The sequence below is a fragment of the Triplophysa rosa genome, linkage group LG2 (assembly GCF_024868665.1).
Source record: "Triplophysa rosa linkage group LG2, Trosa_1v2, whole genome shotgun sequence".
NCBI lineage: Eukaryota > Metazoa > Chordata > Actinopteri > Cypriniformes > Nemacheilidae > Triplophysa > Triplophysa rosa.
Genome location: NC_079891.1, coordinates 33,636,142 through 33,658,802, shown reverse-complemented (window position 1 = coordinate 33,658,802; position 22,661 = coordinate 33,636,142). Strand labels below are relative to the sequence as shown.

At 38.7% G+C, this 22,661-nt stretch overlaps 3 protein-coding genes across 4 annotated transcripts; 2 read left to right on the top strand and 1 right to left on the bottom strand.

Annotated features, from left to right (window-relative positions):
- The first annotated feature begins 2,764 nt into the window (after positions 1-2,764).
- Positions 2,765-5,268, top strand: c1qbp (complement component 1, q subcomponent binding protein). The gene is made up of 6 exons (XM_057363524.1): positions 2,765-3,107; positions 4,011-4,161; positions 4,322-4,409; positions 4,508-4,603; positions 4,719-4,844; positions 4,932-5,268. The coding sequence occupies exons 1-6, from the start codon at positions 2,882-2,884 to the stop codon at positions 5,079-5,081; spliced, it is 837 nt and encodes a 278-aa protein (XP_057219507.1). The 5' UTR covers positions 2,765-2,881; the 3' UTR covers positions 5,082-5,268.
- A 172-nt stretch (positions 5,269-5,440) lies between these two features.
- Positions 5,441-7,405, bottom strand: rpain (RPA interacting protein). Its single transcript, XM_057322436.1, has 7 exons — positions 7,219-7,405; positions 6,674-6,859; positions 6,515-6,587; positions 6,175-6,289; positions 6,029-6,092; positions 5,796-5,936; positions 5,441-5,714 (listed from the first exon to the last, which is right to left on the bottom strand). The coding sequence occupies exons 1-7, from the start codon at positions 7,288-7,290 to the stop codon at positions 5,685-5,687; spliced, it is 681 nt and encodes a 226-aa protein (XP_057178419.1). The 5' UTR covers positions 7,291-7,405; the 3' UTR covers positions 5,441-5,684.
- Positions 7,406-8,063: 658 nt separating this feature from the next.
- On the top strand, positions 8,064-22,627 carry LOC130566459 (carbohydrate-responsive element-binding protein). Of its 2 annotated transcripts, none has more exons than XM_057353930.1 (17): positions 8,064-8,554; positions 10,577-10,683; positions 10,769-10,851; positions 11,035-11,124; positions 11,313-11,351; positions 14,574-14,748; positions 15,006-15,086; positions 17,173-17,318; positions 17,860-18,499; positions 18,730-18,788; positions 19,355-19,580; positions 19,676-19,767; positions 19,867-19,986; positions 20,124-20,251; positions 20,338-20,461; positions 20,558-20,687; positions 20,872-22,627. In XM_057353930.1, the coding sequence occupies exons 1-17, from the start codon at positions 8,208-8,210 to the stop codon at positions 20,991-20,993; spliced, it is 2,709 nt and encodes a 902-aa protein (XP_057209913.1). In that variant the 5' UTR covers positions 8,064-8,207; the 3' UTR covers positions 20,994-22,627. The 2 variants fall into 2 exon arrangements, with proteins under 2 accessions (XP_057209913.1, XP_057209912.1); XM_057353929.1 differs by having other exon boundaries at positions 19,664-19,767.
- The last annotated feature ends 34 nt before the right edge of the window (positions 22,628-22,661 follow it).

Here is a 22,661-nt window from a genome sequence, read left to right as displayed (position 1 = left end):
AGAAAGCTTTAATAGTGTTTTTTCATTGGGATAGAACATCGAAAAGAGAATGAAGAAAGACCTATCTGTAAATGTTCAATATTAGCATGTTATTTCAGAACAGTCTTTGAAGGAGAAATGGGGGTTTCATAAGAACCAGATCACTTATAACTCTTGTTTCTTTCACGGATCTTCTGGCTCTCCGGTTTTTGATGCAGATGGCAAGCTGATCGGTATTCACACCGGTGGCTATTTGTACCAAGAGAAAGAAGCTAAAACTAGGAGTGTGATGGAATACGCCCAAACATCAAAGCTCGAGTAAAAGGCAGGCAAGACATTGTAAGTATCTTAGAAGATAAAATCAGAAGTGATGTGTCCAGCACTGCAGAGCAACAGAATCACACAGACGTTGAGATGGAAAGTGTAGAATAAACCCGCAACACATTTCAGAATATTGAATATTGTTAATAATTTACAACTTGCTTATTAGACCCCATACCAACTAAATTATTAAAAGAGTTATTACCCGTTGCAATTGAGCCCATTTATAACATTATCAACTCGTCAATTAATCTAGGCTATGTCCCAGGACCCTTTAAGCTGGCCGTCATTAAGCCTCTTATCAAGAAACCAAACTTAGACCCCAATGAACTAGGAAACTATAGACCGATTTCAAATCTCCCTTACCTGTCTAAAATACTCGAAAAAGTAGTGTCCACTCAGTTGTGCTCTTTCTTACAAAATAATGACATACACGAAAAATTTCAGTCAGGCTTTAGACCGCATCATAGTACTGAAACTGCGCTCGTTAAAATTACAAACGACCTGTTTATAGCATCAGATAAAGGTAACATCTCACTCCTAGTCCTGCTTGACCTTAGTGCTGCGTTCAATACTGTAGACCATAAAATACTTCTAGATTGCTTACACAATTATACCGGTATTCAGGGACATGCACTACAATGGTTCAGATCTTATCGGACAGACATCAATTTGTCCATTTAAATGGGGAATCATCAAATCTAATGCAAGTAAATTATGGATTACCCCAGGGATCGGTTTTAGGACCCTTGCTATTCTCCATATACATGCTGCCCCTTGGAAACATTCACAACCCTTCACTGGTTACCCATTAAGTATTGTATTGACTTTAAAGTTCTTTTAATCACTTATAACACCTTAAACGGTTTAGCCCTTACCTACATAACAGAGCTTCTATCACACTACAACCCATCACGCTCTCTAAGATCTCAAAACTCCAGACTTTTGATAACACCTAGAATAACTAAATCCACCAAAGGGGGCGGAGCTTTCTCATACGTAGCACCTAAACTCTGGAATAGCCTTCCCGATACTGTTCAAGGGTCAGACACACTCTCCCAATTTAAATCTAGATTAAAGACACATCTCTTCAGCCAAGCATTCACTTAATGCAAAATATGCTAAATAAACCACCGGGAGACTGCATTTATTAGATATTATTTACTAGAATAATCTTGATTGTTCTATAAACACCATGCACTGTGCTGTTTTTTACCTTTTTTGTGTTTTTCAGTTTTTCTTATTTTCTCCTGTAAAGCTGCTTTGGAACAATGCACATTGTGAAAAGCGCTATATAAATAAAATTGAATTGAATTGAATAAGAATATTGTTTACAAAAACAAATCTTCGTTTTATAGCAACTAGTATCATAATAATATAATATTGGTGAGCCAATTATTTAATAACAATGGACAACTCTTTAATTACTGTGAGTTTCTGAATTTCTATAAGATTCCAATAACTGTTAAAGAATATGCAATAGTATTTGATACAATTTCTAGTGGCCTCATCCAGCTTTTATCATGTAATATATCATATTAGTGTCACTCTTTAAATTCCACAAACTCATGTATTAATGGCGTGAGTGTTCTAGATAAAAAAAAAACGTTTTAATAAGAGCTTTATCTAGGATTAAACATTTGCCTAAATGTAAAACATATTGGCATGCAAAATATAATCAAATTGAGTAGAAAGAGGTTTAGAGTTTATCAAATGAGTATTGTCTCACCAATAAAGTTAAAGAGATTACAAATTATCCTATTAATTATCCAATGAAACAAGTAATCTCAAAATGTATAAAAGACATGGAGGTTAATTGTGCATTTTGTAACTCAGAGATAGAAACTATAAAAAAAATGTATGAATGTGTATTTTCCCAATTTTTTGGAGTGATATGATAATCAAACAAACAAAATTAAAGATCAGCTTATCTAGTTTAACCGTACAAAATAAAACACTCAAATTAAATCTGTTATAAAGACATATTCTTATTGTATAAAAGTACACGTATAGAGGAAAACCTTTTAGTTAACCTATGTAAATTTCACATTCACAAACAAAAATGTGCGAATTTAAACCCAACATCGTATTATTTAAAATTGAATTAGGACGTTATTTTGAGTCTCTTAAAGATATTAGGAATAAAAAAGCAAAACGTTTGTATAGGATTCTTGATTAATTAATAATACTCCTTTATTAATTTATTGTAAGATATCCCATTTTTTTGTTTTTCCTGTTTTTTTCTTTCTTTCTTTCTTTCTTTCTTTCTTTCTTTCTTTCTTTCCATCTTTCTTTCTTTCTTCATTGGATCTTTACTGCTATTATAAATGTAACGTTGACTATGATGTGTGATCCTCTATATATGTATGTTTGTGATGTTCTTGAATATATATAAATACATAATTAAAAAGGACTTTTAACATTTCCCCCCCGTTTCGTCTGGCGAGCGCTTCCGGTGTAAAGTGCGTGGTTCACGTGATGAGGTCACGGTGTCCTTCCACACGTGTTTGTCAGTGAGATCCGCGATAAGTGAGGAGCAGGCAGCAGACAGCACTGGGACTCCACAGACAGACCCGCAGTCATGTTGAAGTCTCTGAGCCGCGCCGTTCAGCTCGCAGCCCGCGTGTCCAGCAGCGCCGCGGCCGCTCCCGTCACACCCGCGGTCCGATCCGCTTTATATCCCAGCAGAACCTTCACCAGATCCATCTGGATGATGAGCAGTAATAGCGGCTCCAGGCCGAGGCTTCTCACATCTAAAGGGCTTCTGCCGTCAGTCTCCTGCGGCTGCGGCTCTCTGCACACTGAAGGTAAAGCATCAGCACAACATTTATATGTACTTTTTAATGTCAACACGAGTACCATGGTAGTATGGCATTATGTAAATGGTAGTATTATTTAAATGCCATTATAATCAAAATAAATTGTTCAGTATTATCAGCATTACAATTCTCTTGGTATTACCTTCTGATAAAACCACAGTATTTGTTATAAAGAGTTCATTATGGCTATATCTCATTATAGTGTCCTGTTACCCTTATAGCTACGTTTGTGGGTACTGTAAATAGCTTGAAACTTTTTTACAGGTCAGTGTTAAGTAGGGTATATTTATGGCATTAGATGTGATGTCATATCCTGTAATGATGATTGCCTCCTGGTTACCATATGGCAAGTGTTATGGAGTGGCATCAGGTTAGATGATTTCATGTGCTTTAGTTCTGAACAAGTGACCTTGAAACCAGTAATGTCAGGTGGAGGGAGAGGAGAATGTGAACTGGTCTCAGGAGGCTTAACTTCAGCTAACCAAAGTCCTAAATTCTATTTAACGTTATTTTGTCATTTAATACAACTCGGTGTCATATTTGAAAACTTCAAGTCAAAACGTTTGCCAGCCAGTCTTTTACCTCAACATGAAAATTCTGTGGACATTTACTCACCCTCTTGTCATATCAAACCTGTAAGACTTGATTTCTTCTGCAGATCACAAAAGAAGATATTTTAAAGAACGTCGGTAACCGAACAACGGCAGTACCCATTCACTTCTATTGTCTAGACACAAAACCACGGCAAGTCGATGGGTACCGCCGTTGTTTGGTTACCAACATTCTTCACAATATCTTCTTTTGTGTTCTGCAGAGGAAAAGAAGACATACATCGCTTTAAACACTGATGTTACTAAATGCTGTTTTTAATGTAACGGATTGTGTCTTCAGGCGACAAGGCATTTGCAGAGTTTCTCACGGATGAAATCAAAGAAGAAAAGAAAATTCAAAAGGGCAAGAGTGTTCCTAAGATGTCCGGCGGCTGGGAGCTGCAACTGAACGGGACAGAAGCTAAACTGATCCGCTCCATCTCGGGAGAAAAGTGAGAATGAATTTCATCGCTTCATTCTATACAATCGGAATGTGTTCATTCAGACCGATGTGATTAATAATGCAGTTTTCATCTTGGCCTAAATTCATAGCCGTTACTGTATATTGTGAATTTTATTAGCACATTGTGAACTTATGTTTGTGTTGGGCAGAGTCACAGTCGCCTTCAATGTGAACAGCAGTATTCCACCTCAGCTGGAAGACGAGCCTGAACAGGGACAGAAGGGCCAGGAGAACGAGGTGTTCTTTCGGCACACTTAGACTGAGAAAGACTTGCATTCAGTTGTATTCAGTCAGTGATTTTGATTTCTAAAAATGTTTTAATGCTTGTTTTGTAGCCTGATATTGTCTCAACACCCAACTTTGTAGTGGAGGTGACTAAACAGGGGGCATCCAATTCACTAGTGTTTGACTGCCATTTCTCTGAAGATGAGGTGAGTAAGCACAGGACACGTCCTCCTCGCTGCACTTTAAATGAGTCTCAGTTGTCTCTCTGAGGTCTCGCACAAGCGCTGAATATCATATCCAGAGCTCTTTGTCTCTGAGCAGACCGGTCACGGTGAGGGCGAGGAGGAGAGCGACATCTTTGCCATCCGTGAGGTCAGTTTCCAGCTGGAGGGAGAAGAAGAGTGGAAGGAAAACCGTTACACTCTCAACACAGACTCTCTGGACTGGGTAAGAGGAGATACAAAATGTGTATAGCCTGAAACTTGTGTGCACATTTTGAAATTGAGCCTGACCTCTAACCTTTCTGTCTTTTAGGCGTTATATGACCATCTGATGGACTTTCTGTCTGACCGGGGTGTTGACAACGCGTTTGCCGATGAACTCGTCGGGCTAAGCACAGCGCTGGAACATCAGGAGTACATCAAGTTCCTGGAGGATCTCAGCAGTTTTGTCAAGTGCAAATAATTTGTCATTTTTGTAGTCTAGATTGATCGCCGCTATCTTCCGGTTCATGTGGGTCTTTAATGTGATAACACATTAAAGACTGATGTGTTTTGTATTTAATTTTATATTTTTTCCCCCAAATTATGTAAAGACGTTACTGTCATTAGAAATTTGACACATTATCAATAAAGATATCATAAAATTTGAACTCTGCGTTGTAGTCTAATTATTGCCTTTTCAATAAATTATTGAATTTTGAATTATTGAACTTATTTTTTGATACAAACTTCATTACCTGAGTGAGTACCTTAAAAGGCTTTATGCAAAAATATAATCAAAAGAAGTCAAGTCTTACATGACCGAAACACTGTTAATGACTTGAAGAAAATAGTTTTATTAACAGGATGTCAAATATCACTTTTACATTACGTCTCATTGAGACAATGTTTAGAAGAACTTGGCTGACAAATTCAGGTCAGAGTATTGCTTACCCTTACATTATACTCAGATAAATGTAGTGAAGACAAACTTAAAAGTAGTCTTTATTTTTTCACAGAAATAAAATCACTTTCAAATCAAAACACTTAAAGCATCCATCGACCGTCTTCTGTGTGGACGAACCGCTCACAGTACAACTGTAAGATAATCGCACACCTACAGCAGAAACAAAACACATTCATTGTCTTACAAGTCACTTCAGAGTTAAATTACATTGACTGTAAATAACACGCGTACGTTACAGCTGAGCATGAGGTTTGGTGAGCCGTCTGTGTGGAAGGCCATGGAGAACGTGGGATTGTACAGACATTCCTCAATGTGCTCTGTGACCCGTCTTTCTAGAAGATTCTGCAATACTTCAGATGTAACGTTCCTGCCCTGTGAAGAGACGAGACTCAGGTGAACATTGGAGTAATGTTTAAAAAGGCTTTCTGGGAGTCTTCTGAACACATTTATTCTAACAAACTCACAATCGTGTTGATGTAAAGGCCACATGGACATGATGTAAAATGACTGTTGACTGTCAGATTATTCCTGTAATGAGAGAATCATAAGGAGTACGTTATATACCAGCGGTCATGATGATGAATATGATGATTTTATCATGAAGTCTTACACATGACACAGTGGACATATGAGCTGTTCCTTCTGCTCCATTTTCTCCAACATGGAGTTTAAATAATGTTCTTCATACTGTATGTTGTTCTGATATTCCTCTAGGATGGAAAGCTCTGAAGAGAGAGAAATATCGCAGTTATTAGGGTTTCCACACCATTACCAGTTTTCAATTTGTCTATCAGTGTTTGTGATTTGTAATTTTGTCAAATCATTTTATAGAGATAACAGCCTCAATGAGCCATTTGTGAATGCTGAAGACTTTTGACCATTAGAACTTCAATCTGTAATTTTTATTTTGCTAAACAAGAGTTATATCAAGAGGTTAACGCCAGTGTAACCTTGTGCTACAAGCTCCTGCTGAATCTCCTCAAACGCTGACAGTTCATCATACTCCTGCTGGGCGGTGTACACCTGTGGAGTAAAGCAGAAGGTCAAGTAGAAAACATTACCAGTGATTTACTCATTATGTCACAGATTTGTGATCTTGATACACGCACCTCCCTGATGCCGTGTCCATTCCACAGTGATGGGAGACCGTGGCTGGAGGACTGCAAGGCGCTCCACTCCTCCTCCATCACCTCCTGCACCAGCAGAGATCGCTTGGAGGGGCCCGAACTGTCTCCCATCTGACGGAACTTCTCCAGTAACCTGGACCTGCTGTTCTTCAACCTCTCCACACAACGCTGAGGATACACATTTGAACATAATGTCATTCAGTGGGATCCTTTATCCAAAAGAACATAAAACCATCAGAGATTCCCATTAAAACGTATACAATAACCATTCAAATCTATCAGAATTGATCATTTTTGATGTTTCTTATTAGCAGGAATTTATATAATACATTTTATAATACGTCTATATAACGTTAGTTACGAGTTTAATATCTATAGAGCCTGCAGTTCAATGTGGAGTTAATGTGAATTGGTTTTAGTACATTCTAGATGGTTTCTGAGTTTATTTAACTTATGTATGAGTTTTTTACCAAAAATAAAAACACCAAAACAGAATCGACACACTCGTGATAAAGCATGACTTGTACCTTTCTGTACGTCTCTTTCCATGGTGGCGTTGTGCCTTTATACATGGATCTGTGTCTCCGTACCGCGTCCATGTTCGGGAAGTATAAATGACTATCTAAAAACCCCACCAGCAGTTTTTATTCCTTAAAAACACAAAAACAACTGACGGCTGGCGCTCAATCAACGACTTTTACACTTCCGGCGGCGTCACTGACACCCGGAAGTGATTTCATGGCTCATGGAAATTGTAGTCCGAAGCCTCTGCGCTTAAAAATATTTGGTCTCTGACCGTTTTTAATCATTGATATATAGTGCAATTTCAATTATAAGATTTTTAAAGAAATAAAAATACTTAACATAAATAATTAAATAAAGTTAAAGAAATGTATTTTAGTTATTTTCTTGTGATAGAAATTTACGCCTAGTTCCTTGTTTCCAAACCTCAAAAGAAAAAACATTAGTTTATTTTTTATTTAAAATATTAAAATAAAAATGTAATCAAATATTTTTTATAAAAATGTAATTAAAATCACTATTTGTTTTAATAATATTTATTATAATTTGACGTATATATTTTTAAATATTGCTATATTTCTTTTTATTTTAAATATTTATTCCCGTTTGTTAAATTGGTATATATACACATATATTTAACTAATTTCAGACAGAATGGATTTAGGTAACTTAAATGCAAACATTCACTAATCAAACATAACGTTACTAATAATAGCTGCCCAATAACTCAGCAGATCAATAGTTGTGACAGATCTACACAACTGTGTGCGAGTTTAGACCGCCCTCAAGCTGTCAGATCTGAAGCCTGAAACAACTCACCACCAACTTAACCAGATAGTTTTGATCATTTTTAGCAACACACGCGTTTGATCTTTGACCCTTAGATTCAGCAGGAGAGTTGAGGTGTGGCTTGAACCCTTCACATGGCATTACTCTCCCGAACCGCATTTAACCATCTGAAGACTCGAGATTCAAGAATAACCTCAGCTGAGATATGGCAAAGGCCGAGTACTCTGAGAACCCGGAGCCCAATCAAATAGGACCGGATTCGGAGTCCGATTCAGATCCGGACGACCATTTGCCCAGTGTGGACGCGGGCGTGGGATTCGGATCGCTCAGGCGGACTCAAGTGATCCACAGCGGACATTTCATGGTCTCCTCGCCTCACAGTGATTCCATCAGGAGGAGAAGCGTAGCTCTTTATCGCGATAACCGTTATAATATTGACAGTTTTAATAAACCGGGTTGCCAGACTTACAGGTTCGGTCCTTTGAGCTCGAGATGTCTCAGCATTGACCCTACACTCACGCGCCTGTTTGAATGCATGACATTGGCATACAGGTAAACACAATTCCACTCAAATTCTACCCACTGCAATATGTATATATAGGCTATTAAACATTCTCTCCTATTTATCAGCTTCATGCGATGTCTGGAGTTTATGTGCATTTGTAAACTTTTGTTTTACGCAGTCTGTGTTTGCCTCTATGAAGTTTCTATTTCAAATGTCAATTAACATTTATAATGAACCCCAAAATGTTAAAGATTCTATGGGCAACACTTTTGGTTTAAAAACAAGCATTACGTAATGAATGAATAACCGCGGGTTCTTCTTAATACATGTATTTTACTGTATGTATAAAAAACGGAATGAAAGCACACTTGCTGAATAAATGTGAATAGGCTAATGTTTGGTAAAAATGGAAGTGCTACCTTTAAGGCATAGTTCACCCAAAAATGAAAAATTCTGTCATCATTTACTCACCCTCAGGTTGTTTCAAACCTATATAAATGTCTCTGTTCTGTTAAACACAAAGAAAGATATTTTTAAGAATGTTAGCAATTTTCAGTTCTGTGACATCATCCAAAAAATATTGTATATCTTTTTGTTCTGTTGAACACAAAGTGAGATATTTTGAAGAATATAGTAACACAAACCATTTAATTTTCCCTACTATGGCAGTCAATGATGTCACAGAATTGAAAACTGCTAACGTTCTTCCAAATATCTTTCTTTAATTTATACAGGTATGAAATGACATGAGTGTGAGCAGAATTTTCATTTTTGGGTGAACTATCACTTTAAGAGAGACAGTCGCTTTCAGAACTCAGATCTTGTTTTCGAAACAGCTGTGAAATCTGGACTTTGACAGGAGTTGGAAAACAGACAAGGTGAGAGTTACAGAGTAACTGGGGTTAGAGTAACGTGTGTCACTTTCTTTAACCCACAATATTACAACATCGAAAGCAACTCTTAGCTGTCTAACCTCTGACCAATAAATCCTGTGATTATAAACGTCGCATTTATTAAATTGAGACTCCCGTTTGAACCACACAGTCCTGTATATGATCTTATTTCATTGAAGGTTTGAAGGGATATGTTGGGCTAAAAAGCTTTAAGCGCGTTTGAAACATTTTCATTGGTTGGTATGATGGTGTTACAGGGCATTATGCTTCAATCTCATGAAAACATTTAAAAACGGTGATGTGTTTGGATGCTACACTATCTTGGGATGTAACAATTTACATCTTCGCCAGCTTTGCCTCAAACATCTTCAAAAGAATTAATTGTCGGACTGTATGTGTGTCCAGAGAGAAGGGAACACAGAAGAATGTTATTTTTTGGAAACGGGGAACATTTGGGAAAACTGCCATAGTCTTACATTGAAAGATGGACAAGAATATAATAGAGATCTGGGCCACAAAGCAATATGTTTTTCTTAGCAAATGTAGATAGTCCCCATTTTTTCTGTTGGACAAAAACTATTCTTTACTGTTAACTATTTACTTCTTTTATACTTGCCACATAGCTGCCCTTTAGATCTAGTATCCCAGCAGGGACATGTACAGATTTTCTTTGTGAACTGTCAGCTTAATAAAGTTGAATCAGTGATGTTTATCTGGTGACATTTCGTGTCATTTTACCCATCATTCTCAATGGGTTCTTAGCAACAGAGTGAACACAACACTCTTGTCTTGTGTGTTTTTTGAGGTTAACTCACTACAGCAGACAGTAGATGGTGTAAAGTGCCGTCTGTATATTGGCAGATGGGAAACTGTGTCGACGCATTAGACTGATGAAATTATTCTGTCTGCAAACACAGTTCAAAGTGCCTGTCACATTACTGCCGTTAAATGAAATAAAATTAACGTTTTTACAGGGGAAAGGACAATTTCACCACTGTTCTGCATCTTGAAGAACATTATGTCTCAAACAAATGTCCTGTGTGTTATGGTTATTTTGACCATAAAAAAATCTTTATTTGAATTAAAACCTATAAGCAAGTGCATCAAACCAAGTGCCAAAAAAGTGCATTGTTTTATTTGAAGTAATCGAAGCTCAATGTTTGTGTTACTTCGCAGTGGGAAAATTGTGTCACCTAAGTGGAAGTCTTTCAAAGGATTGCGGTTACTGTGGAGAGATAAAATTCGGCTGAATAATGGCATCTGGAGAGCCTGGTTCATTCAATGTGAGTCTCCTTTAAAAAAAAAACTTACTTCTTGTAAAAAATCTGGTTGCATCTTGAACTTGTTTGTGTTGCCGTTGTGTGGCAGATGTGGAGAAAAGGAAGAACCCTGTGTGTGGGTTTGTCACTCCCCTGGAAGGCTCGGAGGCCGATGCCCACCGCAAACCTGAGGTGAGCCGGATGTTTCTAATCCACAAAACCATTATACCAGCACACAGTTGCTGAGTTATCCATAAATCTATAAGTAATATCAATAAACAGTTAGATATACAGGATCAGCATTGTGTATTATGTAGATTAGCTCACATCAAAGTGCATGTTGATGTTTACGTTCGGCACGTGTGATGTTGTCAGGCGATTGTTCTGGAGGGCAGCTACTGGAAGAGGCGGATAGAGGTGGTCATCAAAGAATATCACAAGTGGAGGATTTACTATAAAAAAAGAGTGAGTATAAGTGAATATTTCATGAAGTGCACAGAACATTCGGAATGGAACATTCACAGATCCATATTCACGAGCATGAGTGATAATTTGCCCATGCTGCATATCATTTTAGGATCAGTTCATTTTCAAATTTTGAAGCTAAAATAGAATCATAAGACATCACAGCGTCATTTTCTGTGTTTTTGTAGCTTCAGAAGAACAAGGATCTGCTGTCAATGCTACAGAAGGTGAGACGGGCAAAGCTCACGATAAAGCATTTTCACGTTTGCTTGTAGATCTTTCTTGGCTGTTTCTCACATGCAGTGCTTGACAAATTTATAAGACCATTTCTCATCATTAAGGGAAAACACAAATAATAACTTCTTTAAAACTGAAAATGTTATTGTCATTTATTAGGCAAATAATTCATTCAAGTTTTAATACCCAAATTTGAGCCAGCACATTCAACTTCTCTCAGAACTCAGAATTTAATCGAGCTTAACGTTCAACCATTAAAAAACATATTTTTCTATTAAAGTCCCAGTGAAATAAAAAATTACAATAGCTATTTTTTCAGGAAATATTGCAGCGTTTATTGTAAATCGTTTATTAATGTGGGTCATTCTCTTTTTTAAATTCAAGTGCAGTCATAATCTTCAGTTAAAATCTGAAAATGCGCTTCCATCCTGTAATGACTGTCCATCTTAGATGACGTATGTTAGACGGCTTGGGCGGAGCATCCGTTAACTCCTCCCCCTTCAACTGTCAGTCTGCTGCCAGTTCCATTTCAAAATGCAACGGCTGTTTTTATACATCCAATCAAATCACAGAGAAAGACAAAAGCCACGCCCACTATTTTTCCTCATTCCAAATGCGTCAAAATGCGGAAGTAAAAACGATCGCAACTTCCAGTTCACGGGGACTTTAAGGACTTCTAATAAAAACTGTAATAAAATAAAGTGCTTTACTATTTTGTTCTGCCTTGTAAAACAGTAAATTCGAAAATGCATGGATACTGGCAGTTTTGGGAGCACTGGCACAAATCTTATACATTGAGTGGTGGTCTAATAAATTTGTTAAGCACTGTAGTGCTCATCGGCTAATCCGCACCTCAGTTGTGTCTCATGCTGTTGGACGGCGATGTGTCTCTTCTGTGTCTTTCGGCTGTAACGCAGCTCTGTTAGTGACCAGGTGTGATTATTGATCGTGTAGCGTAGGGTTTAGTAGGCTAGCAGTTCGGGTCATGTTTGTTCTCCATTTCTTTGAATAGTTTTCTCTGTTTTTGCGCCACTCAGCTGGCGAGAAAAGTGAAAAAGAAAAACGTGAGAAAACGTAAACGTGAAGGTTTGTGTGCGTCACATCCCTGTTATTGGTGAGAAAATGAGTCACCTGATGCTTTCAGCGACAAAAGTGCTAATCTTCCCTTCTGTTCCATCAGGCGATTTGAGAAATGCACATTCGGCCTGTTTAATCAAATCTGACCCACATACTGCGATATGTTAAACTGCAGCACATTTTGTTTTTTATAAAATTCTGATTCGTGCATATGCCGGGTTGTCCAAGCTACGAGACCTGCTTAAAGGGATGCTTCACCAAAAATGAAAATGCTGTCATCATTTACTCACCTTCGAGTTGTTCCAAATCTGTATAAATGTCATTGTTCTGATGAACACAGAGAAAGATTTTGGAAGAATGCTTATAACAAGACAAATTTTGACAGATTTTGCCCCCCGTTGACTGCCATAGTAGGAAAAACTACAATGGTAGTCAAAAGTGCCCCAGAACTGTTTGCTGTCCTACATTCTTCAAAATGTATTTTGTGTTCAACAGAACAAAAAAATGATAAAGTAATTTTTCCTACTATGGGAGTCAATGGGGGGCAAAATCTCTTTGCTTATGAGCATTCTTTCAGATATCTTTCTCTGCGTTCATCAGAACAAATATATTTATACAGATTTGGAACAACTCGAAGGAGATGACAGAATTTTCATTTTTGGGTGAAGTATTCCTTTAAAGCGAAAAATAAATATTCTTGCAACATTTATTCACCCTCATGTCATTCCAAACCTGTATGACTTTTTATTTACAGTGGAACACAAAAGAAGATATTCTGAGAAATGTCTCAGTGGACATTGGAAGTCAAAGGGGACCAATGCTGTTCGGTCGCCAGCGTTCTTCAATAGATCTTCTTTTGTGTTCTGCAGATGAAAAAATGAAGACATTTCCATTTTTGGGTGAACTATCTCTTTAAACCAGCGAAGGTTTCATCCAAATAATAACGAAAACCCTAAAACAAGACTTGATGAAAAGACTCAATTCTGCAGCCTCATATAATGTCAATTTTATTTTTAGCCATTCGAAGAATATAAACTCTTTCTCCAACATCAAAAGATTTTGATTTGCGTATGTTTAGTTAGTTTGTTAGATTGTTCTGATGGTCCCGTAGGGTTCAGTATTGAGCTGCAGTGTGTCTGTGTGCCAACAGGAGGCGATGAGTTTTGCTCTCTGACTCCACACGTGAGGAACTGGGTCAGGAACAAAAAAAGTCGCCCGCCTCACTGATACCGTGAAGCTTGAAAGTGAAAACATAATGGGTCGGGCAGGGGGTTTCTGCCTTTTTACACATTTCCGTTAAACTGCTGTCATTAAGACTTTGCACGCAAGCACAGAGGCCTACATACACACACGAGCCTCATTTCTGGTCACAAACACATCACCCAGTCAATGCTATAATTTGACACCCTTTGTGTGTAAGAAAAAAGAAAGACAAATTGAACGTAGGTAGTGTTCAGGAAAGACGTAATCATTACTGGTGTGTGATTCTGGGTATCCCTATAAAGATGTGGCCCGCGTCAAGTCTTAGTCCTAGACTTGAGAATTCAGCGACATTGGAGCTTTTCGAGTCTAGATCGGATTTTTCTCATAAATCTGTGAGTAGGTTATCATCGGATCTGTCTTCATTCGTGTTTGTGTGACTTAATTGTTGTTCAACTTTAAGCCAACATGAAATTAAAATGTTTAAAATATTTGATCAATATCTAATAACTTGCTCCTCTTCTGATATGACTTGCCTTTCGGCTGACATCGTCTACAGCGGTCTCTTAATTCATTTTCATAGGATATTAAAGGGATACTTCACCCAAAAAATGAAAATGATGTCATCATTTACTCACCCTTAGATTGTTCCAAACCTGTATACATTTCTTTGTTCTGCTGAACACACAGGAAGATATCTGGAAGATTGTCAAATCTCACCCCTCATTGACTCCCATAGGATTGATTTTCCCTACTGTGAGTTCTGACATTCTTCCAAATTTCTTCCTGTGTGTTCAGCAAAACAAAGAAATGTATACCGGTTTGGAACAATTTAAGGGTGCGTAAATGATGATCAAATTTCCATTTTTGGGTGAAGTATCCCTTTAAATCATTGTTTGAGCACTTTTTTTTACCGTGTTTATTGTCTTTAATAGGGGCCTATCTGTAGGGCGGGGTTGGAAAAGTGGACCAATCAGATTTATCCAGAGCCTGAGGCAACATCAGAAGAGGTGCACATGTTTGACTTGGACTGCTTTCTGTCGGACATCTCAGACACACTGTTCACGATGACCCAGAAGCCCACCTCGTGGAGTGGAGACCGCCAAAACAGTCAGTACTGCTCAGAAATATTTCATTCTGAAAAGAAAACTGCCTTTACGTGTCCCCCTTCAAATGTGCTGGAGATTTGAATGAATCAGGGACTTTAGAAATTGAGAATATACTAGTCATGTGATATTTTAAAAGGTGTGCAGGAAGGACGCCACACCCAAAAACAAGGAACGTTAAATGACTAAATCGCATATACACACACATCTAGCAACACAGCTGTGTTTCACATTGTAATGATATGTGTCCTGTCATCTAAGCCTACACTAGTAATGCAGATATGATCCAGCCCGGCCTGACACCCCTGCAGCCCAACCTGGATGATCTGATGGACATACCGGGTGAGTTTATAGTGGCCTTCCTCATTTTGAAAGTTCATTTCTTTGGCTTTGATGTCTGGTCCTGATTTACTCTTAAATAGATATAAAATGTGAAAAATGTGAATCTTTTATTTTTTATCTAAAGTTATACAACAGCATTTATTCAGTTTCAATAATGAGCAGTACAATTTGTGTTTATATATAAATGCGTTGGATACAGAAATGAATTATAATCATAGTATTTAATGCTCTTTATTGTGTTTAATAATCACAATTAATATTTTGCAATAGTCTCAAAATTTGCATATGATCGCTTCAAAAATGACTATGCATTATAATGCATTTAGCGTTACTTATTTAAATTCATTAAAGTAATTGATTAAAAAATACAGCTATAATGGCCTTAAAGGGACAGTTTACCCAAAAAGGAAAGTTCTGTCACTCACTCCGTTTTACTCACCCCCAGGTTGTTCCAAATCTGTATAAATTGCTTTGTTCTGCTGAACGCAAAGGAAGATATTTGGAAGAATGTCGGTAACCAAACAGATCTCATCCCCCATTTACTGCCATAGTAGGGGAAAGAAATACTATAGGAGCCAATGGGGACTCAACGAGTTCTGTCTGGTTTGTTTAGCAGAACAAAGAAATGTATACCGGTTTGAAATGATAAGAGGGTAAGTAAATGATGACAGAATTTTCATTTTTGGGTGAACTATCACTTTAAATGGTCCTACATTTAGTGAAAACAAGGTATTTCTCCTGTTTTTGGAAACACTGGAATGTAAAATTATTTGAAATAATACTGTTTCATTTATGTTAAGATGTTTTTCCTTTTGATAGACCTTTGTGTCTAAAATGACGGAGATCTTTATGGAAGTTGAAAAGTTCACTTGCGCAAGTCGTGGTCGCTCTGGTTCACCACAAAATGGACATGTTCTCGTTTGATGTGGCTCTTGGGGGGTGTAAATGTGAAAGAGCTTCAGTTCTGAGGTGAAAAGAAGGACAGTGGCTGAGTTTACCCCTGGCGGTGTGTCCTCTGAGGGGCGTTTCCTTATCTGTCGAGGATCAGTTAAAGGATAAGAGTCACGGAGAGAAGAATGGAGGTTCATGAGAGTTCAGCAGTGTGTGTGTGTGTGTGTACCTGTGTATGACCGTCATGTTCCTGGCAGTGACCGCTGTGGTCAGCTGGCAGTTCTTGAATCACGAGGCACTTGGTCTCTCTCTCTCTCCCGTCTCTCTGCTTGTGTCTCATTATAGCAGTGCCAAGGGTGCTCACAGATATAAACACATACTCCAGGAGGTTAGAAATGCCTCCACAGATATATACAGTAGCCCAACGTTTTATTCGCATTAAGGACAAACTTGATATATTTATTGCAGTTTAATACTATCAAAGTGGTAAGTGTGTGTGTGTGTGTTGCCTATTTTCTAGCTTTCTTACTAATAGTGTTGAATGTCATGTGTGATGTGGTAAAAACGAATGTGCTTTGCTAATGTGCTAGGCAGAAGTGTTTAATCCAGAGGTTTCAGTGTCTAATTTTTTGGAGGATCTATTGACAGAAATGCCATATAACTATGAGCGCTTTTCCACCATCGCGCCGAATCGTTCTCGTTGCTTAATCGTTCCACTCCGTGCCGATCCATGCCAGCCGGTACGTAAATGGTTTCAGTTTCCACTGCAGGGCTGATAACAGACATTTTTAGAACGTAAACACAAACGCGTCACGTGCTGCCTTGGTAACACAAGAGACTGAGCTCTAACGCCTCTGCGCGCATTCATTAGCACGTTTCGGCACGGTTGTCTAATGAAGATTCAGAGCCGAGAACAGTTTGTAATCGTGCCGTATCGAACCAGGCTCACATGGAAACATAACTGTAACCGTTTCAGACTGTGCTTGGAACAGTTCGGCGCGATGGTGGAAAAGCGCTCTGTTCAGAGGTGTATAAAGACCTTACATAATGAAGCGTTGTGTTTTTATTACCTTAGAATGAGCTATTTCTATCTACATACACCGCAGGTCCCCTTACATGGATTTCGCCATGTTGTGTCTACAGTCCTCCAAACAAAATGTAGTTGATTTTTGTAACCCATGCATCCTTTTTACAGATATTTTCATGAGTTACCGTGCACAGCCGACAGAGCTGCCGGGTTATTCTGACTGCGGCTTCTTTGAGAGCTCATCCAGTGGAACATTTGCTTTAAATCCTGAAGGGACCAGTCCGCTCACTTCCACATCACCTGTGCTGACACGGGTATCAAACTAATACTGATTCAGAATTAAACATATTGCAGATTTTTTTTAGCATTTTATTTGGTTTAAACTGATCTAGAATTGGTTTAAAGGGATAGTTCACCCAAAAATGAAAAGTATTTCATGAATTACTCTCTAGTTGTTCTAAATCTGTATAAAAATGTTTTTTTGGTTGAACACAGAGAAAGATATTTGGATGAATGCTTGTAACCAAACAGTTCTTGGCCACCATTGACTCCCATAGCAGGGAAAATGACAATGGTAGTCAAAGGTGCACCAGAACTGTCCTACATTCTTTAAAATATCTTCTTTTGTGTTCAACGGGACAAAAAAATACAAAGTAATTTTTCCTACTATGGGAGTCAATGGTGGCCAAGAACTGTTTGGTTACAAGCGTTCGTCCAAATATCTTTCTCTGTGTTCATCAGAACAAACAAATTTGAACAGATTTCAAACAGCTCAAAGGTGTGTGAGTGATGACAGAATTTGTATTTTTGGGTGAACTGTCCCTTTAAGACCACACATTTTTTTTTTCATTTCAGCCCACTCTCTCGTCTGAAACTTTACCCGAACCCTCCTCATCTGTACGTCTACCTGGACACAGCTACCCCCGCCAGACCGTAAACCCTAACATGACCTTTAACCCCAGTGGTGACACTCCAGAACCCAAGTTCACAGGTCACTCAGAATATGTCAGTGAATTTCATCCCTCTCTGAACCTCCCCTCTGGCATCACGCCGTACGGACCGCACATGTCTTTCGGTGGTCACGGCATGCCAACCACAGAGATGCCAGGTGCTGTGACACAGGAAAGTCCTTACCAATACCAACCAGCTTGTCTTAGACACAGACATGTATCCACCCAATCACGGACAAGCGCGGCCGTCACGTCCACGGTCATCACCCACACTGGCTCCGCTATGACCGCCCTGCCGTCTGACGGGTACTCCGGCACGGAGGAAATGTTTGCCCCAGTGGGGTACCAGCCCACGGCGGTGAGCCCGTCTCTGTCCTCGCACGGCCTCTCTCACTGCTTCTCTGTGCCGCAGCAGGTGGGCGTGGCCACAGGAAGAGGGAAGTACAAGCAGAAGTCGGGAGAAATCCAGTCGGTTGCAAGGTCTACAGCTCCGCCCACTCAGACAAGCTGTCTGGCCAATCTGCTGTCGTCTGGATCTCATGAACGTATGTGGATGCTGTTCATTCCTTCATCCTTTTTAACACTAATGCTGGATTCTCTCTGCAGAATCTAGTGATTAGTAAATGCAATGCTTGATCATTTATACATAGTTTAAGCATGTTTTGTTTTTTATAGTGTAAACTTTCATAAACTTCACTGCAACTTTGACAAAAACGTGTGCAGTTTATTTATTGCCAGAGAGCATTTGAATGATTCTTTTATCTCCTGTCTTTAGGAAAACCCTCACTGAGTTTCGATGCTCATTCAGGTCTGTCAGCATCATCCATCTCTCCTGTAAGTGTAAATGTGATCAAATGTTTTTTTCAGTATACATTCCATGTTATTATTATTTTACTTATTTATGCACACTGAAGAACTTTTTATTAATATTAGCAATTACCGATATTTATCAGCTAATTTTTGACCAATTGAAAACTATTGGCATACCAATATGCATAAAATAAACTATAGCATAAAAAGGATAACGGACATTTTGATGATATATTAATTTATTTTATCATTTACATTTTATGTGAATCTCAAGATTGATTACTTTTTAATGAAAGAAACGTGACCCAGTGACAAATGTCAGAATTGGCCAATAGTTTGGTTAAAATCAGTATTGTTTTGACCAGAACAAATCCTTACGGTACATCCCTAATATTACGCAATGATAATATTATTTTCACATTCCATAATGAAGATTTTTATTGTCATTTGTACGATGAAATTCTTATTTAAAGTCCTCACTATTTTATCATTCTGACTCCTGCTTCCACATTAACAATGTAAAACCAAAAACTTCAAAAACAATTCACTCTGTACTGTATATCTCTACATCGGTGTTTTTTTAACAACAGCCGACCAGCAGCGGTCAAGTGGCATCACACATTTCCCACAATTCCTCCTGGGCCTCTACAAGAACCCCAGCGATGACATCGTTACACTGTCAGACGACCATGTCAGGCCACGCCCACAGCAGCACAATTTCCTCCCTCCTCACTCAACAAACGCCACTTCTCACCCCCAAAACGGAGAAACTCTCCCCTGTACAGATGCCACCAACAGAGAGAAGCAGTTTAACAGGTGCTCATCACAATCACGCAACGCTTGAATAATAAATCATTGATTTTGTTATGATTCTTTGATGTAATAAAATCTATCTTCAGTTATTTTTTCAGGAAATATAGGACGGACGTCTCCTACAAATCCACCTGAGAAAACCCCAGAGTCGCACTTCTTACCCGGACACGCCCACGTGGAGTCCACCAGGGTAAACGCACAAATACACCGCAGACGCACTCATTCCTGAACAAGTTGATACCGCCAGGACACACATTTTATTGATAAGGTTTGTGTTGTTGTGCCGCAGACGGACACTCGGCGCATCACGCATATTTCCGCCGAGCAGAAGAGACGGTTTAACATTAAGCTCGGGTTCGACACGCTACACAGCCTGGTGACGACTCTCAGCTCACAGCCTAGTATAAAGGTACTACAGTAACGCAACGCTTAATGCCGCTTTGAATTACAATAGCTGTATTGAAAAACGAATCGCAAAATGAACAATCAGGTGTTTTTTGGCCTAGATGTTGTGCGCTTGTTTCATTTCATTCTCTTGCGTATTAGATCAGTAAGGCCACCACGCTACAGAAGACAGCGGAGTACATCAGTAAGATGCAGCAGGAGAGAGCTCAGCTCCACGAGGAGGCGCAGAGACTCCGAGACGAGATCCTGGCACTCAACTCCGCCATCAAGTGAGTCTGGCGCTGTATCCGCTCATCATATCTGTTCCTTTAACCTCACGTGTTTGTTTTATTTCTGTATTTTCTTATGTGTCTAGCGTGTATCAGCAGCAGCTCCCCGCCACCGGCGTCCCGATAACACGTCAGCGGTTTGATCTCATGAGAGAGAAGTTCAGAGAGTATGTGAGGATCCGGACTCTGCAGGATTGGAAGTTCTGGATTGTATCCTTCAATGTGTCTATGAGCAGATTTCAACAAATGTCAAGCCATCCATAACACAACAGAGCTCGTGTTTTCCTCAACTGAAGCTCGTCTCAGTTCAGTATCATCATTGAACCTCTCTTTGAGTCTTATAAAGGTATGGTGTCTACAGCAAGCGTTGAAGATCTGTGTCGCACCACTCTGTCCTGGCTGGACCAGCACTGCTCTCTGCCTGCGCTCAGACCCGGTGAGTTACGACCGGCCTCCGTCTCTCTCTCTTCTGTCCATTTTCACATTTCTGAGCCAGATATCAAGAACATACAGTATGTGCAACAACTGAGAGTAGCTATTAGGATCTAAGGAGAAGTTGAAACTAGTTTTTGGCGTGTGGCGTTTTACTGATGTTGATGATGCTCTGTCTGTCTCTCCAGCTGTCTTAAGTTCACTCCGGCTGCTCTGCACATCCACGTCAATACTCGCAGACCCCAGTCTGCTTCCCGAACAGGCCGTCAAAGCCGTCACTCACGGACATTCCTCCCACAGTTTCAGCTAGTGACATCATCCTTTCCTGGAACTGTAGCCAATCATATCTGTCCAAAATCTGCCGCTTGTGTCACCGTACAACCAACGATATTGTCATAACCTTACTATAGCTACTATAGCTTAGATATGATTCAAAGCTCTATATTCTTCTACAGTTTTAGTTCTTTAGTTTGGTTATTAAATGTTTAGTAGTTAGATTTTTTTTTTTTTTTCATTCATTATTTATGTAATATTCAGTAGAGGGTGATGAGACAGATTTTAACTAATTTTAACCACAGCTCAATGTTTGAGATTCTCTGCCAAATGTACTGGTTTAGTTTGACTAAGCTTGCGTTTAGTAAAGACAGTAGTAGACATGTAGGTTTACATGTATCTGTTACACACACACTGGTATTTGCTTCACTGTTTAAGCCACAGCACGTGTTCACAACAGAAGATCTTTCTTGTTTTTGAAAAACACTACCGTTCGGAAGTTTAGGGTCACTTATTAATTCCTTATTCATATATTTTTCAACATTTTAGAATAATAGTAAGTTACTATGGAATCAACTTGTGAGAATAATAATGCAAAGGTAACTTATATTATTAAATAAATAATACTAGCACGTAATATATTATTATATAATATTAGCATAGGTCCCTTATCTATAAAAATGTTCTTGTGTCATTTTATCAAGCAGCTTCTTGAGGTCTCGCACTGAAATGCTTTTCACATTTTTAGGCGTTTATTGGCTGCTTTTTGCCTTTTTCCCCCAAGTCATGAATTTCAAAACCATTTCTTAATAACAGTTTAGTTTTCTGATGAAGAAATTCATATGTTGACTCAATTGCCTCAGTGCCTTTTGTCTACAGTCAGATGAAAAGATTTTTTTAGATCTTGAAAAACATTTTAGTGACTCTAATCTTTGACTGGTAGTGTATTGATTCATAATTCCTATAAAACAAAAATGGATCCGTCATCCGTGTGAAAGATTTCAGTTAGAATTTTAAGGAAATTGCGGATTCAAAACTAACCCAGGAAATAAAGATTTTTTTTCATTACTTTGATGGATTGTTATAAGAAAAAACAAACAAAAAATGTAACGCTTTTAATACCAAATGGCTGGAATGGCTTTGGATAAAAGCGTCTGCTAAATGACTAGATGTAAATGTAATGTAAATGTCTTAGTAACTCACCAGGTGGCGCTAGAAAACGTATACTTGACTCATTTTTGAAACACCTAAAACTGCTGATGCTGTTTTTATTTGATGTTTTGTTCTACATTTCATTTAGCTTTTGTTTAATGTCCCCTTTTATGTCCCATGTTCCCACTGTTTGATCGTTGTTTGATAAGCTGCTTTGGATTTGATTTGAGATTTGACCTCTAACAGCTCAGTATTGCTGCTCCTCCTGAGCACAAGGAGGCGCTGTTCAGGGACCTTCAGCTAAAGTGCGCGCGCAAAAGCTGACAGGGACCCCATTCTGCACAGTTCTTTAAAAGGCAAATTGTGTGTTAATCTATTTAGTACTGTTTTGATCTACTTTAAAAAAGGATTGATGAACCTTCGAGGCACTGCGAATGAATCCGTTTCTCAAATCTCCTGGGAATGCACTTATGCAACTTTGTTCTGGAGTGGTTTCAGTATCTTTATAGGTATATATTTTCTATCGCACACATAGATGTTTTATTTGGTCATA